Genomic DNA, 18,685 nt, shown 5'->3' with positions numbered 1-18,685 from the left:
CTAATATATTACAATTTTAGTGCTATCTACACTTACTGTTGTTTACTGCACTGTCTGGTGTTTATGAAAACACTGTTAATAATGCCTGCTTTTGGAGAGTATACTAATGCTGAGACCAGGTTCTGTCATGAAACTCCAACTGAGGTCTTTTCAAAATGTACTTAATGTGAGAAAGTAGGACAGAATCAAGATCTAGAGATAATCTTGAAACCAACTGAGAACAAGATGGTTATGCAGCTACTTGAAAGAATCAACATCTTCTGAACCAAAGATAATTAAGTAACATGGAATGGCTTGAAGCATGGGCTGAATAACAGTGAGGTAGTCTTTAGCAGCTTCCCTGGTGAGCTAGAAAAAACAGTCCTTAAGGACCATGTTTTTAACATGTCTCTGGTGGAAGAATGTTACACAAAAACAAAGGCAGTTGAAAACTGAAGCTGTGCATCACATTTCTTCACTTAAATGACTCAGAAACACGAGAGAACTTACATAGTAAAAATATATAATTTCCAGTTCAAAACCGAGTTCTCTTGAGGGCGTAGCTGTCGGAATAGTTATGGGGCCCAAAAGCTGGTGTCATGGTAAGTTTTATCTAACGTAACCCACCCTTGCTGTATTCACATCAGCTTGTTGAAGATCTAAAGCACTTTCATATCCTGCAAGGAACCGTGAAACATTTCTGTGTATCTGTTGGCTGATAAGTTCAGCTTTGTAATCATGCATTCAATATAGTGTGTACCATCTAAATAATTTAAGATCTCAAACCATAACTGAAGTCTCACTAATTTGAATCTCATTAGGTAAAAAATTCTTTTAGTTTTGTTTTGAACAGGTACCTCTTTTGTGTTCCTCATTTAATTTAAAATTTGATGACTCCTTATGTTTTAGTACTTAATAACATTGCTGCTGATGTTATTTTTAGTTTTACTATTAATGTTTCCTGTCTTGTGATACTTTTTAACTCAGATTTTGAGGTAGAAGGTAAGTGGTTTAAAAAACATCTATGGAACACCACTTCCTTAGAGCCATATACTCAGGCTGTATTGAATAAGGTTAGAGGGTAAAAATCAAGCAACAAATCTATTGTCAAGGTTTTAAAATACTCTTTTCTTGAAGCTCCTTTTGTTATTCTCATCAATATTCATCTCTGCAGCCTGAAAATTCAACCGGCATTTAGTGGCTGAAAAGAAAGATTGTCTTTTTTTACTCATAATTGGTGACTTCCTAGAGAGTGATGAATTTCTAGAATTCAAACACCAGTAGCCTGTTTAGGAAACACTTTCTAAATAGGAAAAAACCCCACGTATATGTCGAAATACTGATGAATTAATCATTGTAGTTTCTTATGCAGTGTTTAACCAGTATAAAAACATATGTTTACCCAGATTTCTCCAATTATTTTTCCCTGATGATTCTGTATTTGAGGAGAACATTTCATAAGAGGGTAAACTGGTATGTTTGTAAGAGATAGGCAGAGTTGAAATCTTTCAGTTATATTTCTGCTTTTCAAAATACCCTTTAGTTTTGTTGGATTAGAGCTAGTAGCCCAAATTCTCATCTCGCACTAATGTTATTTAAGTTATTCAAGTTTCACATTAATATTAACTAGACCACTTTATAGCTTATTATTATTAGATAAGGTTAAGACACTCCAGTAGAAATATAATATGTAAAGTTAATTCTTGAAATGGAAGTATTTTATACATTACATCAGTCTTAGAGCAAATTTTGTAGCAGAGACTGATATTGCATTTAAGATTTTTTTGTGTGAAAAGAATGAAATCAATAAATGTTTGGAGAGGGGTTTTATATGTGTTATTAAAAGGAAGTTCAGACATGTTGAGAGGTAGAGACAATGTCTAAAAAGATACTGAAGTTGCAAGTACAAAGACTTGAGAAAAAAAATAAATACCAAGAAAAGAATTGTGTGCAGGATATGCTTAACTGACTGAGAAAATAATAGCAGTTGTGACGTAACATTTTAGCCACACTTAAGTGACATAGGAAACCTAAGGAGCATTGTCAAATTATTTTGGCATCCAAAACCTATGTGCAAGTGACTTCTCAATGGGTTCCTCAAAAGCTAAAATGCTTTTGAAAACAAGAATTATTCTAGCTTATCTGAGCATTTAGATAAGAGAAAGGATTGGTTTTGTGTGGGATGCTCAGTGTATGGCTTCTTCTCCTAGTGCATAATGGGAACACAATTCTCTCATTTGGCAGATGGATGCTTTCCCTGAAAGCCGCTTTCTCCTGGCTTCAGAGCTATTCTTAAAGTATACAGCTTGTTCCTTTCTGCATGGAAGAGGTCTCAGCACAAAGCAAGTTTGGGACTCTTGTAGCAGTGGTGTGCAGGCAGCCAGCCTCTTCCCTGGGTGCTTTGCAGAACCAGACAAGAAGTAGGATATGAGCAGGCTATGAGTACGTGCTCTCTGTGAGTAGTGTTATACGAGCAGTAAAGCTGTGCTTCCAAAAAGTGCTGTATCTCATATGAAACACTCTTTTGTGCAAGTACAGCTAGAAAAACACAACTACTGTGCATGTGCACTTTAACTATGCTGCGTATGTAACAGAGAAAGACCACATCATATGTTTGCTATTGTTATTGTCCTGGTTTGGCCTAAACCAGGCCGATTTTCCTTTCAGTGATTTTTACTTTCAGCTAAGTCTCCTCTAAGTAACTGCACTTTCTGAAACTAACTGCATGTTTTGCAGACAGTGTCTGCTTCCAGGACTGATAACACTCGAAGTTTGTAGTTATCGCTGAGGCACCGGTAGGGATGTTGTGCAGAAAGGCTCTTGCTGTACTTAGTCTTAGAGAAACCAAGGTCACTGCTGAATTCCTCACTGCTTACGAGTGAAGAGCCGAAGGGGGGTCGCAGCTGCAGGGGGGAGCAGACAGGACAGGTGACCAAAAATTGACCAACGAGGGTATTCCATCCCATACGCGTCATTCTCGGTGTAAAGCGGGGGGATCACGAGGGTCTCACTCTTTTTCTGCTATGGCCGGTGTCCAAGGAGGACTCCGTCTGTTTTCCTGCTGCCCTCGATCCCAATCCGTGCATCCCTGAATCCAGCTCTCGACCGTCGCTAGGCCCAGCCTGGGCCTTCCCGGAGCCTGCCCTGCAGTGCCGGTGGTGACGTGGCTGACTTCAGGGGAGCTCAATCTTGGTTTTGTATATATATTTGTATATATTTGATTATTTCTATTATTATTATTATACTCTTTTCCATTATTATAGTTTATTAAAACTGTTTTAACTTTCCAACCCGGAAGTCTCTCTCCCTTTTCCCTTTCCCTTTTCCTTTGGGGGGAGGGGAGGGGATAACAGAGAGCATCTGCCACAGGTTTAATAGCCGGCCCAGCTTTAAACCATGACAGTTATATTGTTATTGGCTTAGACATTGCAGAGCTTAGCAAGCTGATTTCAATCCTGATGTTTAATTCTCTCCCATTTAGCGCAGCTAATAGGTAGATCATTCCAACTGTCATTCCTAAAGACAGTGTCCAAACTAGGAGATGCTGCAAAGTGGGTATCATAACGTTTATGGCCCTTTCTGGCTATGACTCCTTGGTTCTGGTCTGCTGGAAGTGAAGATGAAAAACAGAATTCAAAGGAAATGCTTTCTACCCTGCTGTTTTTCCTCCTTCTAATGCCTCTTAGAATTACTTTCCTGATTTGGAAGGAGGCCATTCACCTGCTCATTGCACTGCTTAGAAGACCTTTAACCATAAAGACAGGAAAAAAAAGTGTTAGAATCCAGCATAACACATGAACTTTTCAACTCTGAACCACAAAGGCATAGGCTACATTGTTTTAGTAATGCAGCACAATAGGAATGGATCAGTAAAACAAGGCAGTTAGATACACCCATGCTATAGTTCAGGATGTTTACTTCAGACTAGCTTTAGACTGCTCCCATAGACCAAATATCTCCTCCATGCACGTGCTTCAAAACTGTCTGATGAAAGCAGTCTCACAAACATTTTCCTTCTTAATTGAGCCTATCAGTGAGCCACTATAGACATGTCATGCTGTCATTTATCTGTATCATGTAGAGAACAGTACCATGTCACTGGTCCTGCCACCATTGCCCATACAGTAAGTCTTATTTTTCTTCCTGCTTCTTTTATACTTTGTTATTGGTGATTGACTCCACAATGCCTACTGCCTGCTTTGAGAATAGTCAGCAGGCACGGCAATATGCTCTAAGAGAGGAAGCGCTATTCTCTTTCTATGGCAGCTAGACTAGGATGACAATCTGAATAAGCTGACTTAGACTTTCTGCACATCCTTTTGTCCGAGAGAGAAGACATGGACAATTGCTTTCTGGGAGTATTTGCTGGTGTGACTCTTCTGCCTCAGGCCTTCACCCTTCATGTGGTCATGAGCTCCATGAGGTCCACTGATGGGATCCACATTCCCATCTGCAACCTGTCCGCAGGCAGCTATAAACCACAAAGACTACCACTCAGTTGTCTCACATCTTTACTCATTGAGGCATATTTATGAACATATTTTCAAGTCATCAGAAGGACTTCTGATACCCATATGGTCCATAATTCCAGAGCTGGATTAAGAGGGAACATTAGCATCTTCTCTATGGGCAGCAATAGTGTTAACATCATCTGGATACTGCTTGCCTCATGGGAAATCTATGCATCCTCTGCATCACCAGGTCATGAGGCCATACGTATTCAGAAACGGAGCAAGTACCCAGTTTAACTGTAACTCTGTCACATGCTGTGTGAAAGGACACTATGGCTTTCACCGTCTGCCTGGAAGATAGCAGGCTGCATGACAGACTGGACACAAACATTTCCAGTGTTTCTCAAACTATAGGTTTGATCTGTGCTCTGCACAGCCCCTGCGAAGACACAGCTAACTCTTTTTAACTTTTAAACAGAGTGAAATAGCAAAGACCGGTTTCTTCAACACCGATAAGCACAGCCCTCTGTTCTCTTTGAATCTCCTCATACCATCAAGGATGGTGCTTGTCTCCAGGCCACTGCACCTTCCCAGATGAAGGGAAGACCATCAAGGAGTGACTGGAGTAAGACAAGGAAAATGTGATTAATACTGAATATCTTTTGCAGTGTTTCAAATGTAATGTGAATATTACAGAGCAATGGATCTCTGTCTCCTTGTGTCACTAATTTCTATCCCCACTCCCACCTCCACACAAAGTGAGTGGAGATGTCTTCATGGCCTCTGAGGCTTACTTGCTTCACCCATTCACTCCTCAGTGGCACTTGATTGATAGATATGTTTATTCTGCCTGCTGGTGTGTGGCTGTTAACTTCTGTCTCCCGTGCCATCTGGAAATTATGTAGGTCATTTCACTATAAAAAAAATCCAGTTGGAGCTGCTAGAAGATGGTTGGTGAGGTGGGAAGAATGAAAGGCTAACAAGACCTATGGAAGTGACTGCCATGACTTGGGGAGGGAGGAGGCGTAAGACTTGAAGACAGATAGAGATTCAGGGATGACTAGGTCAGAGGGTACTTTTCTATGTTCCCTCTCACCAAGAAACCCTTCTCTGTGTCCTCCTCCCCCTCCTCCAGTGAGATAAGAACTTTTGTCCCATCACCTCCCACTTTTCATCTATCAAGGGAAATGATTCATCTCCCCTGTGCCTATGCCTTTGGTTGAAACACTCCATTCAGAGAATTACTCTCCCTTTCAGTCTTATGACGGGCTGTTAGTATATTGTATTCAAGGCATTGTGCCCCAGAGGGTCCCCAGCTGTACTTTTTCAGTCTCAGAAATTATCTCTGCCTGTACAGCATGCCGTGGCCAAGTTCTCTGTAGCTGTCTCACATGCAGAGGTTCAAAGGTCTCCAGAGAGGCCTCCGGACGTACCATGAACAGCCCATGGCTCATAATCACTGCCACCCAGCCCTGGAGAACACACTTGCTAGGAAGACATCCAACATTAAACAAAAGCTAAAAATTGTAGTGACTAATGATACGAAGATTTTGCTGAGGGCTAGCACAGCCCGCTGTGGACTAGCAGTGACAGAAACTGTCAGTGTGGCCTAAGGAAACAAGCAGGAGCAGCACTTGCAGTTGTGGGAAGAACAGTAGAGGTTCCAGCAGTCACCACAGTCTGTTGCAACTTGAACACCCAGAAAGGGACTGCAAGAATGGGGTACATAAGAGTGCCTATTAATGGAAACAGCATTTCTTCCTCAGGATTGGCCCTGCCTCCTTCTTCGTCTGTCTCTGGTTGCTTCTGCAGCTGGCCCACTGGTCACTGAACAGAAGTGTAGTTAGACACCTCTGGACTCCTCACAGCAGTTATGAGGTCAGCAGCCTCCTGATACTGACACTAGGTGTTCCTGCTGTCTGGAAGCTTTCAGCTTTCTTACAGCACAGGTTGATGAACAGCATCATTTCCTTGGGGCTCTAGTTAGCACCCTGTGGGATCTTCTGTGAAGCTGAGGAGATTGATGGGTTTTCTGATGATCACAAAATAGAGCACTAGTAAAAGGTGAATGATAATAAAATCTTTATAGAAGCAACAAGAAATTCAGCAAACAGTTTTGAGCTAGGCAACAGAAAGTGAGGCAATTAAATCAGAATCAGCATCAAGGAAGGAAATTATATGAGTCACGAAGAGTTAAAGGCAGTTGACAGCAAATACGAAGGTATACCTCCACCATTGGTCTATGCGTGCGTGTGTGTTTTCTCCCATTGAAGGTGGTAAGATTGTCAACCACTTGATTCAAATCTTTGTGTCCCTATTAGGGGTTGAAATGCATTTGGTGCATGACTGGTGCTGATCTTCTGGTTTGCTCTCCTCCAAAAAAGAAATCTGGATAGTGTGTACCCAGACTGTTCTGCAAAGGAAACAAATGCAAAGTGGATTACTTTTAAATCGTACCATGGCACCAGCCCACAGTACTGTTGGGCCAAAAAGATCACCACTAGTTCAACCCCTGAGTGGGATAAAAATCTGAAGGTGCAGTTGATAGCATGTTATCTAAAGTAAAACAGGCAGAGCTACTCAGGATCCAGCAAAGGATGAAAGTTTGACTTTGGAGATGTCAGTCTGTGCTAATACTCAGTTTTTTGAAAGCATGCCTGCAAAGCTCTAGCTCTATGCACTGAAGTACCAACAAATATCCACAGAACTGCTTTTAGAAATTATACTCATAGAAACTCTTGAGATCAAAGGCCATAGCTTCCACTTAGTCCACAAATTCCAGATTTATCTCTTCTTAAGATTACATTACATGCAATTGAAATGTCCTGAACTGTTACATACATCACCCTCAATAATACTGAATGAGACCCATTCTTCCCTATCCCAGACATTGTGTCTGATGAAGAAATAGGAGGCCTTCTAAGTCTTCTGGATGTGGATCTGTTTAAATTTTTCCAGAAAAAAAAAAATGGGTGTGTGCGTCTATTTTCCTTCAAATTCAGAAGATAGATTCCAACTGCAAAAATCATAAAAAGGGTGCCTATTACAATGCTGGCAATCTTAGGTAGGAAACTCTGAACTCAGTTCATGGTATTCTGGATTTGCCATCAGGGCAGGATCCTGATTCAGGCAGCGATGTGAAGGGAATGCACCTATACAGTCTTTTTATAGTAAGCTCCACAAGAAGATGGAAGGCTTTGATTAGCGGAAATAAAAGTCAAACATTATTAGAACACAATATTAAGTAGTTAACTTTTTAAGTATGTGTCAAGGTAGACAGAATAGAAAACCAAAAGGTTTATATACAGCTCTTCCTCACCCACTGTGTCTTTGCGGGCAGGTCCCTGTTTTCACTCAGTGGCTTTCTCAACAGCAGCAAATGCAAGGTCTTCTCAGGTCCTTAGGGAGTTGTGCCTGGCTCCCATGAGAGCTGCCTCTCTGCCCCTGACTGCAGACTCAATTTCTGAACAGGTGCTGCAGGCAGCAGCTCCACGTGGTGCCCCTGTGCCAGACAGGTACTGTGGTCTTCGGAAGTGTCACTGTCATGAGCCTTTTCTTTCACTGCTGAAGAGGAGGAATGATCTCTTCTTCCAACAACATGAGTCCAACTGAGCACATTTGTAAAGTACATAATATGTAATAGACAACTCACAAAGACAGGAAGAAAAAGAACTGGTACCTCCCCCATTACAATCATCCAGAATTACTCAGATTGGTAGTTGATAGTTTCATACAAGTTCCCAAAAGTGCTGCTTCAATTTCTCAGCTAGGCCAGCAGTTTAAAAGAAAGCATTCTGTGCTTGCTAAAAAGATCTTTCTTGCAAACCAACATAAGCGTAAATTCACTGTAATCATAGCCATCATTTAAAAAGCTGTGGAAGTCAAGTCATCTCTTTCTCCTTATACAACAGGTAAAAAGCTTGATTTTAATACATACAGTGTTGAAATCCGCTAGATAGTGATATTACCTGTGAAGAAAATAACATTAGTTCCCCATCTATTTGAGAGGATCAGAGAAAACTGGTAATAGTCCATGTTACTGAATTCACCTTGATGCTTCTGGTGCATATGTGATTACTTTGAAGCTCCGTTTGTGTTTATTTGGCTACCTTTCAGAGACAAAAACTAAAGTACCTTCTACCCTGATGTAAAATACTACATAGATATAGAAGTGATGCACCTGTAAAAAGACTGATGTGCAAACGGTTTCTTGTAAAGGATTTCTCAACCTATTAGGATGCTACTTGACATTACTGTTTTCTTATGAGAAACAGCTCTTTCTGCCTTCTCCTTTCTATTCATTTCAAAGGAAGCAATACTAGTGATGACAGATCAATAGGACCTAGGAGAGAAATCTCCTATGCTTTGTGTCTTCTTCCATGCTTTGCTTATATTGTACTTTCTTAAACATTTCTTTTTCTCTAAATCCTATGGGCTTCATTCCTAGCCTTTTCCATAGTTGGCATGCTAAAATCATCTGCAGTAAAACAGCTCACACCAATACTGTTCTGTAAAGATAACAACCGAACGAATTAGTAGTGGTGCCTGCGGAAGAACAATACTGCCACTATTTATGAGAAGTTAATATCTGAAAGGCTGTCATGACTTGAAGCTTAGAGATTTTATACTGCTTTGAGTCAAATAATATGCACATAGCTGCTTAGATGTTTGACACCACTGGTGCACGTGTTGTAGCTGGTGCAAATTGATTGAAATATTATACATGGAAATACAGTCAGTAGATAGGAAGGGTTTTTTCTTTCAAAAAAAAGAGTCAATCAGCAACTAACATCAGCAAGGAAGCCTGCAGGGTGTAAATGATCTGTGAGAGAAGTCTGAGATCATGGTGCAGTACAGAAAAAAAAATACAAACAGTCCAAAAGCCATGACCTATTAATGAGGACTGGGATAAGATGCAACTAAACTGGAGCTCTAATAAAGTAAAGGGGCAGCACTTCCAGACAGATATTTCAAAGTGTTTTTTTTTTAATTTAAAAACTCAGTAACATTTTATATGAAAAGCAGATACTATTAATGATACTATCACATCTAGAGAACCAATCTGTCTGTCCATAAAAAGGAAAACATTCAGCCAGCTATGAATGACAGTTAATAAGCTAGTTGATGTTATTAACAGACAGAATAAAACTTTCCATACAAGAGGATGGATACTGAAAGTTTATTAATTTTCATGTATTAGACACATTTTAGAAAATCTGTTTTAGATAAGAGATTTTTTCTTGATTCATGACAAAATGAAGTACTGCTGTTGTGTTGAAACTGCTGGCAAATATTCTAGTTCTGAGATTAATTTTCTGCAATAGGAGCAGCAGGAGGGGGCTGCCCTGCCAGGGCAGGTGGGCTGGGAGCTGAGGGGGGACAGTGGGGCAGGCAGGGAGCGCCTGCACAAGGCGAGCGGGACAGGAACAGTGGCAGTGACCGTGGACAGCCACGTCCCAGGGCAAATCCACAGGGACAAGGATGGGGCAAGATCAATTCGGGAGCACGAGTCGGTGGGTGAGGATCAGCAAGGTGCGTGGCTGGACACAGACGTACCTATGGCATAGCTCAGGCGAGTGTCAAGGACATGGACTTGAGCTCACGTGCAGCTCCTGCAGAAGGTGTGGTGGCCCTGACCAGGCTTCTCACTGCTCTTTCTCACACGGGTCTGATCCAAGGCTACGGAGCTGCACCATCATCGATGTGGCCTTAAACACATGCAGCCAAATCTCTGGGGCAGGGAGAGGGAAAATGCTTGCAGAGCCTGCTGCTGCCTGACAACAGGCCAGTGTATTTTCATGTAGGCTACTGAGTTACCTGGTGACAATTTTGTCTATTGGCACCAAATCCAAAGAGTGAAATTGTCACATACATTTCAGTTGTTCTCGGTCTTTTGCTTATTGGATTGTTTGCCTGTGTGTGCTTGTCTGCAGCCATTTGCAACACACCATAATAAAGGGATTCTATTTTAACAACCCTTCTGATGGAGATCTCCAGTGGGAATTCAGAATTCAGAAACTTCCCATGCTGTTTGCTCTTTATAGAGGCTGATGGGTTACCAGAATTGTGGACCAGACTCCATGAGATTTCTCAATCAGCAGGTCAAAAAAAAATCATGTTAAAATCAGGATTTATTAAACATAAGGATCAAATAGTAATAAACAAAATAAATAATTAGCATAACATGCCCCATCTGGATATGTTGAATATTGTGTCGAAGATGCTTTACTTTTCTTTGTTAGAGAAAGAAAACAAAAATACCTTCTATATTTCAAAAGTCATGTGTTCCCTGTGGACCCTGTACATCTTCTCCATGTCTCCTCTGTATTAGATTTTTCTAATCGGGTTTATCGGGTCCTTTCTTTTCAAGTGTCAGTTGTTTAAGCATACCTCATTTCAAATCAGCTCTTGAAATAAGCTTCCCAAGAATCAGAGCTACCAGGGTCCTCCCACATTTTTGTAGTCTGCTGGACAGACTACTGATCTAAGATTTGAAGTAAGTCTGAATGACAATGAAAAATGAATTTTCATGCTTTTGAAATATAAGAATTTCATTCTAAATTAGGATGAAACTAAATTCCAAAATGTCAAGTTCAACAACAAAACTGAACTCTCACTTTCTAATATGACTTCTTTGTTACAGAAGTGACCTGAAAGGCTATGATTCCCATTGTTAATTATGTGATTTCTCTTGTCTCTCTTTTATGATTTAAGATAATGACTTCACTACATCATTTAAATATATCCATTAATATTTTATATCCAACATCTGCAGCAAAAGACCAAAGAGTAAACTGTCACATCCACAATGCAGTGTGCCTGCATCACTCCTCTCTGATACTGCAGGAAATGAAGATCAAGGTCATGACATGCTGGCTTTCTGCATTTGAACAGACAGCTTGACGAACACGACTGCAGCTTTCAAATTCAGAATTTAATTTTTTTCTCTGCTTTGAATTCAAATTGTATTTCAAATAAACTGTGAGAAAGAAATGGTTCAGGCAAGATACTAAGATCAGAATTCTCTCCTTTTTAAATTACTTCATCACTCACTTCAAACTTAAGCTCAAAGCATTATGTCTCTGTCACACTTCCCTTGTTTCTCAGAAAGTAGGAATGTACATAAGCAGGCAGAAATGGGAGACTGGCGTTCACCATGCACAGTGTCACTCTTGCAGAGTCGGGAAATCCTATGCAAAACACAAGGTTTCTAAACCTCTACAACTTCGTAACAGTTTACCAGTCAGTGTATTATCCAGTTAGCAATAGTTACACTTCTATAGAAAGATGATATACATATACTACTGTTGAAAACTGAGGCTATTGCATCATTTTTTTCTACCTCATTCTACTTCTGCCACTATTGCAAATTACTTTAAAATTCATAAAAACAGTATGGCGTAACAAGCTACACAGGTAGAGGCCTTATACATTTTCATCTTTAATGGCTAGCTTGAAAATCTTCACTTAATGTCACTGAGAGGCAATTGTGAAAGAGAGATTGCAGCTCTTTACTTCTTAGCTTAACAAATTTCAGAAAAATAAGATGCCAGTTGTGTTTCTTAGTTTGTTATGAAAACAAAATTTATGTGATTATGGTATCTGTGGCTCTGTTGCTATATGAATGCAGGTGGTGCACTTCTGTGTACATCATTCTGTGAATTCCTTTCCAATAATATTTGGTTCGATTGTCCAATCTCAAACAGTTTTACAGACAGAGAGGAATCTAAAATATATTAAATTCCCAGGAGTTCCATGAAAAATGTGACCAGGTAGAGGAAAGAGACTTTTTTAAGCCTCCCTGGGGGCAGAAAAATATAGTGCAGCTTCAACCATTATAGAATATAAGATAACCTACTAGGAGAGATAAATTAGGAATAATATAGCCAAAGCAATATGTTTCATTTGCAGTTTAATACCAAAAGATCCATTCCTCAGTCTAATTTGTTCCCCTTCTGTGAAATCTTAGGTGCAAATCTGACATTTTTGTTCAGTCAGGATATTAATAATGTCTCTTTCTCAGTCTTTTGCCTTCCCTCACGTATGGATTCTCTGACGTCTAGTAAGAATTGAACTTATGCTACAGTCTTATACTCTAGTTTAAAAGGCAAGCAGATGTAAGAAAAAGATCCATTAAATACTAAGTTTTATTAGTGCTTTTGCTCACAAAATTGTTTCATGTTGTACTAATCATTAAAAGAACATTGATCAGAGAATAAGATAACTCTGACCCAAAGAAAATAATATATATTTATATAATTGTTGTTCTGAAAGATGTTTAATGAATATTATCAGTAATTCTTACTCATTCTTGTTTTTCAGATGAAGCAGATTGGTCACGATGGCTACAGCCCCACCTCTGTAGCTGAATGGCTGGATTCCATTGAACTGGGTGACTATGCCAAATCCTTTCTAATTAATGGCTATACATCGATGGACCTTGTGAAAAAAATTTGGGAGATTGAATTAATTAATGTAAGTTGATCAGTTTATAGCAGTAGTTCCTCCTAAATTCATTATAGTACTTGCCCTTACATATCAGAGAGAAAGCACAAAAGCCAATTGCACTACAAATACTGTCATCAAGTACTGTTAATGATTACAGCTTTCATTCCTATACCTAGGTTGACTGTACTCTTTGCTTCCATTTGCTTTGCCATTGTCTTTAGCATAGTATTCAATCAGCATGATTGTGTCACTGCTTCAGGATGCTGAATGACATTTAAAAATATATTTTTGTATTTTACAACTACAAAGCATAAGTTTTTGCTTTTAAAGTGCCTAACAACAACAGTATTTCTTGTAAAGATACTTACAGTTTACTTTTTCCACATGCTCTGGCTAAATTAAACATAAAATAAGGAAACTTAAATATAGTTAATAAGTTATGCTAAAGGAACAAAATATTTCATTTAATTGTCACTTTTGCTTAAAACTTTATTTACAAGTTAAATTAGATGTCCGCATATGGGCAACCATTAACTTCAATGTGGACTGCACTGCAGAGTAATTTGGAATGAGATTAATTTTGTACTGTTACAGTCAAGACATTGACAGTACAGCTTTGCCAGTGGAATTTTCATGTAAGTTATGTTTGTCTGAAACTGAGTTGTTTCCTTTTATAAAAGGTAGGTGATTATAGCTTTGGATCTGCTGTGGCTTTTGAAATCAACCGTATTGTCAGTTTATCTGAACTTTAGGCCAATTCCTACATGGAGAAAATCCCAAAGTCATATTTTATTGGCTCTTCACAGACAAAAGGCTGTGCTCTTCCTTCCAATACAGGAGATACTGCATCTCTGCCTCTAATTATTGCCTAACTCCCAGAACAGTCAAAGGGCTACCAGTAACCATAGGCAATCAAGCGTAAGATAGAGCAGCTGATATAGCTTTATACTGGGAAACAGTTCCCAGTGTGTCCCAAGCTGGAGAAATGGAGAACATAACGATGGTGCAAAGCTGTGTTTCAACACAGTAACTGGTGCATGAGTCACAAGCAGGTATAGCCCAAGACCAGCATCTAAAGAAAAGAAAAAAAAAAGAAGAAAGAAAGAAAAAAAAGGAGGTGTTTCGTATTAACTGAAAAATAAAACTATTGCATGTTAGAATTTCTTTTCTTGCTGTCACACTACAGTTAATGTTAACTAGCACAAAAATGTAGAGTAAGAGTAAGGACCAAACTGCCTTACATGTTATGTCTGTTGCCTTCAGTGTATATTGTAGGTGTATAACTGGAGTCAGGATATGATTGATGCTATTATGGGTGTCTGCTGCTAAGCTATTTATAACTGTGAGTCTTTTTTCTATAAGTGGCTGGAATTTTAATAAAAAATGGGGACCCTTTGATCCAGAAGCTAATATAGATTAACAAACAACACTGAGTTGAAAAAAAATGGAAGTATGTGTTCACATTGTCTTCTGTAACTTAATTTTGCATCCCAAACATTTTGCCATAATCAATTCAGAAACAAATTACCCTTTAGCTCCCCCAAGTGGATTATTAAAACCTCATTAAAGGCTTGTGATTTGATTCCAAACATGCTTAAACTGATGAAAAGGGACTGAAGTTAACAGGAATACACTTCTGTAAAATTAGTATAAACCAGATGAGTATATATCCCTCTAACTTTACATCCTGTTCTTGTTTAAGGCCTGTACTTCTTGGAAAAATACTCCCTTTTGCCATGAGTTGCAAGAAGAAACTGTTAAACAGTTAAATATTTGTGTAGACATAGATACCTATAGAGATAAATATTTCTCTCACATGATATATTATTGGATTATGTTGTTCATGAGCATAGTAAATAAAAGTTCTACATTCTCAGAATTTCTATTTTAGTCCAGTCAGTATATATTTAATTCCCACCAATCGGTAGTAGCTAACTGTAATGAAATATTTTTCACTGAGAAAATCTGTAGCTTAGAAAAGTATTTACTGTTATTTTTCTTTTTCAATTGAGGGGAATCTTTCAGAAATGGACAAGAAATTGGTTTGAAGCATTGTGCAGTCTGGCAGAACAAGATACTTATCTCTGACCAGCAGACCTGCTGTCTGAAATCGATTTCAAAGGTCTCACTTCCCATTCAGGTGATGGTAAACAAGAGCTTATTACAGAAAGTTTTTAATAAAGGAATGCATAAAGGTCAAAGCCACTAACTTTGGAACAGGACTTCTGACTTGAGAAGGTCAGAATCCAGGCACTTGAAAAATAAGAGAAAAACCAGACTAAAAATCCTGAAAAGAATTCAGAGTACCCTTGGTTTGGTGGTTCTTGGTGCTTAAGTTGTAAATGGAGCAAGTAGTTTCATTTGCACTTATGCCAAATACGCAATAAAAATGTATCAAGGGCTACAGATATGATGACTTTTTCATTTTAGCCATCAGTTTAAACAGTTGCAGCCGCTGAATTTGGCATAAAAGCCATTCCTGCTCTGGTGCAAGGAAGCCCTTAGTTCATATTTGGTGCTTCTTTCCATTAAGCCATTGAGAAATCATCCATGGTTTCTGGAGGGGTAGAAACAGATTTGAAGGTAAAGATAATATCTTATATTAGGTAAACTAGCATAGCTGAAAACACAGGGGAGAGAAGGGGACATTTAATTTTTCACAAGCCCTTCTTTACATCTTAAGAAATGAAAAATCTTTATTATTGTATTTCTACACTTTTTGTGATCATCAACTTCCATGCCTGTGGATGAAGTTCATGAAGTTTAGGGGTTTTTTTCCTACATCTAAACTAGTAATAAGGTCATCCTTTATCGTAATGCATCTTAATATGCTATTGTGAGTTCTACTTATCACATGCCTCTGAACTTCCATGTGTGATGCTGACCAAGATACTTTTCTTCTACTTTGGGGCATAAATCTGTTCAATTAAGTTGTTAAAGTAAACACTTCATTTTTTGAAAGACAGAAAGAAGAAAGCATATTCTGAAAGTCTCCCTGCAGCTGAATGAAGCTAGCCTCTCTAAATTCCCTTTATAAACTATAAAGGATGATGAAAGAAAGGATCATCCAGAGGACGGTTCGGGGTGGTTAAATTATGGTTAATTATCTGAACTGCTTGTTTGTCTCTCCCTACTGACATACAGAGTTGCTAAGAAGATTAGCTTTAGTACAAATGTTGATCTCCTTGAGGGTAGGAAGGCTCTACAGAGGGAGCTCGACAGGCTGGATCGATGGGCTGAGGCCAATTGCAGGAGATTCAACAAGGCCAAGTGTTGGGTGCTGCACTTGGGTCACAACAACCCCATGAAATGCTGCAGGCTTGGAGAAGAGTGGCTGGAAAGCTGCCTGGTGGAAAAGGACCTGAGGGTGTTGGTCGACAGACGGCTGAGTATGAGCCGGCAGTATGCCCAGGTGGCCAAGAAGGCCACAAGCATCCTGGCTTGTATCAAAAATAGTGTGGCCAGCAGGACTAGGGAAGTGGTTGTCCCCCTGTACTCGGCACTGGTGAGGCCACCCCTCGAATACTGTGTTCAGTTTTGGGCCCCTTACTACAAGAAAGACACTGAGGTGCTGGAGCCTGCACAAAGAAGAGCAATGAAGCTGGTGAAGGGTCTAGAGCACAAGTCTTATGACGAGCAGCTGAGGGAACTGAGATTGTTTAGTCTGGAGGAAAGCAGGCCGAGGGGAGACCTTATCGCTCTCTACAACTACCTGAAAGGAGGTTGTAGCAAGGGGGGTGTTGGTCTCTTTTCCCAAGTAGCAGGCAATAGGACAAGAGGAAATGGCCTCAAGTTGTGCCAGGGGAGGTTTAGATTGGATATCAGAAAAAATTTCTCCACAGAAAGGGTTGTCAAGCACTGGAACAGGCTGCCCAGGGAAGTGGTGGAGTCACCATCCCTGGAAGTATTTAAGAGACATGTAGATGTGGTGCTTAGGGTGGACATAAGGTTTAGTGGTGGACTTGGCAGTGTTAGGTTTAGGGTTGAACTCTATGATCTTAAGGGTCTTTTCCAACCTAAATTATTCTATGGTTAAAGTTAATCTTTGTGAGTTACCCTTTACTCCCATAGGATGCTGGAATGATCAGAGCTTTGAATCTTCTTGTCTTCCTGAAAAGAACAGTTCTTATTCTATTTCCAACAGTTTTACCATCTTTGGAAGTTACTATCTTGGCAAGCACATTTTAAAAAAAAACTGCAAGGAGAATGCCAAGCATATGAGAGGGGAAGAAGGTCTAAGACACTGGTGGTAAAGGCCATCTTCCGTCAACTTCCCTGGTCTTCCAGGTACCTCATTGGCATTAAGAAACAAATTTAATATGCAGCTTCCTGCCATTTATTGCAAATTATTCAGCAAGGTAATTTCTGCTCTAACTTACATGCTAGTTTCTTTCAGACATTTATGTATACATATATAGTGTGTGTGTTTCTTCAAGCACAATCAAGCTGCAATTACTTAAAGCATTTGAATCAGCAGAGTAATTTTAAAAGTTATTCATTTGTGTTTCTTGCAAGCTCTCACCAGCCTTCTCAGTCCTTTTTCAGGAAGCCAGACTTTGAAATTTAGATTCTGTTTCACTAATTCATTTGTCATTTAGATCAAGAATTTTCCCAAATCCATTTGCTTCATTATTTTCTCAGGTATGTTCTTCCTGAGAAGTATTGTTCTAATTTCCTTATTTTGGAATTGTAAGTATTCAGAATGCCTTCTCTTAACATTGGCTTTCCCAACACTTCTGGGTTTGTCTCGCAGGTTTCTTGGCTCATTAGAGAGGTCAGATTCTGTACCCAGATTCAGATATTATTTATTTGATGCTGTAGCTACGTGGAACTTTTCTGAAATGTATATAATCTCCTGAAAAATAGAAAGTCCACTCTGTTCTGAAATCCCCTAACCCATCTAAAATGTGCACCTGTGCTTTAAAGTATAAATGCTCTTCTACATGACTAATCATATTATTCTTGTCTGTTATTCTGGATTACTTACGTAACCCTCCCCCTCAGGGAGTCACTCACTTCAGGGAACTTTTACCAAAGAGATTCTTCAGGCAAGATATAAAAGCTTAAAAACACAAAGCAAGTTATTTATCGTCTAACACACACAATACATTTTAGGACTAATGAACTAGGCATTAAATCAACCCCCACCAAATGAGTCACTGAGTCTACTGGGCAAGTAGTCATCACTCAGGTAGGAGAGGGCTGGCCGTTGTTGCTCCCTGAACAGGCTGATCTATGATGTTGCTGAGTTGCTGTCTTCTCATTTCCTTTTTTTTTCCTTGGGACTTTATACCTTTTCATGTGAGTGTTGTTATCCTTGAATCCTTGACATGCCTGTTTCCCATCTCTACAATCTTACTTATGTCTGCAACTTTACCTTTCTTATCTTGCTTGCTTCCAGCCTTTGCTCTCTCACAGCTCCTTCTCACACCCTAGCAATTTTCTCAGAAGAAAACTGAGAATGGTTGCACAGCTGCGCTATACTGAAAGTAGGCCTTGAATCACAGATAGCTGAACTCCCGCGAGGAGGGTTACATGTAAGTGGCCTGGTTTACATTTCTTCTCAATTAGTTCATCCTGCACAGCAAGCTGCTTCCATTTTTGTACATCCATCTTTCACATGGTGATTCAGTCTTTGTCTCCTGTAAAATTAATGTTTACTAAATGGTTTCTTAAAATCAGTTAATGTCCAGATTTTGAGCTTTTGGGGAAGTGTTCTTGATACTGTCTCTCACAAATTGCATTCGTGGTTTACATTAGGGTATAATGATTGCTGTTCAGGATCAGATCAAAGATACTGTAGAGAA

General features: G+C 39.4%; 1 protein-coding gene across 17 annotated transcripts in view; it reads left to right on the top strand.

Moving 5' to 3' along the window:
• The window catches only part of ANKS1B (ankyrin repeat and sterile alpha motif domain containing 1B), a 465,181-nt gene that overhangs the window by 279,755 nt on the left and 166,741 nt on the right, over positions 1-18,685 (top strand). For all 17 annotated transcript variants that reach the window (XM_068400458.1, XM_068400457.1, XM_068400456.1 and 14 more), the window contains one exon: positions 12,753-12,905. In XM_068400458.1, the coding sequence (XP_068256559.1) occupies positions 12,753-12,905 (153 nt within the window). The remainder of the gene's footprint in view (positions 1-12,752; positions 12,906-18,685) is intronic.

Source organism: Nyctibius grandis, chromosome 5, assembly GCF_013368605.1.
Source record: "Nyctibius grandis isolate bNycGra1 chromosome 5, bNycGra1.pri, whole genome shotgun sequence".
NCBI classification, from domain to species: Eukaryota; Metazoa; Chordata; class Aves; order Nyctibiiformes; family Nyctibiidae; genus Nyctibius; species Nyctibius grandis.
Note: the sequence above shows the minus strand (reverse complement) of the source record. Positions and strands in the feature narration are given on the sequence as shown.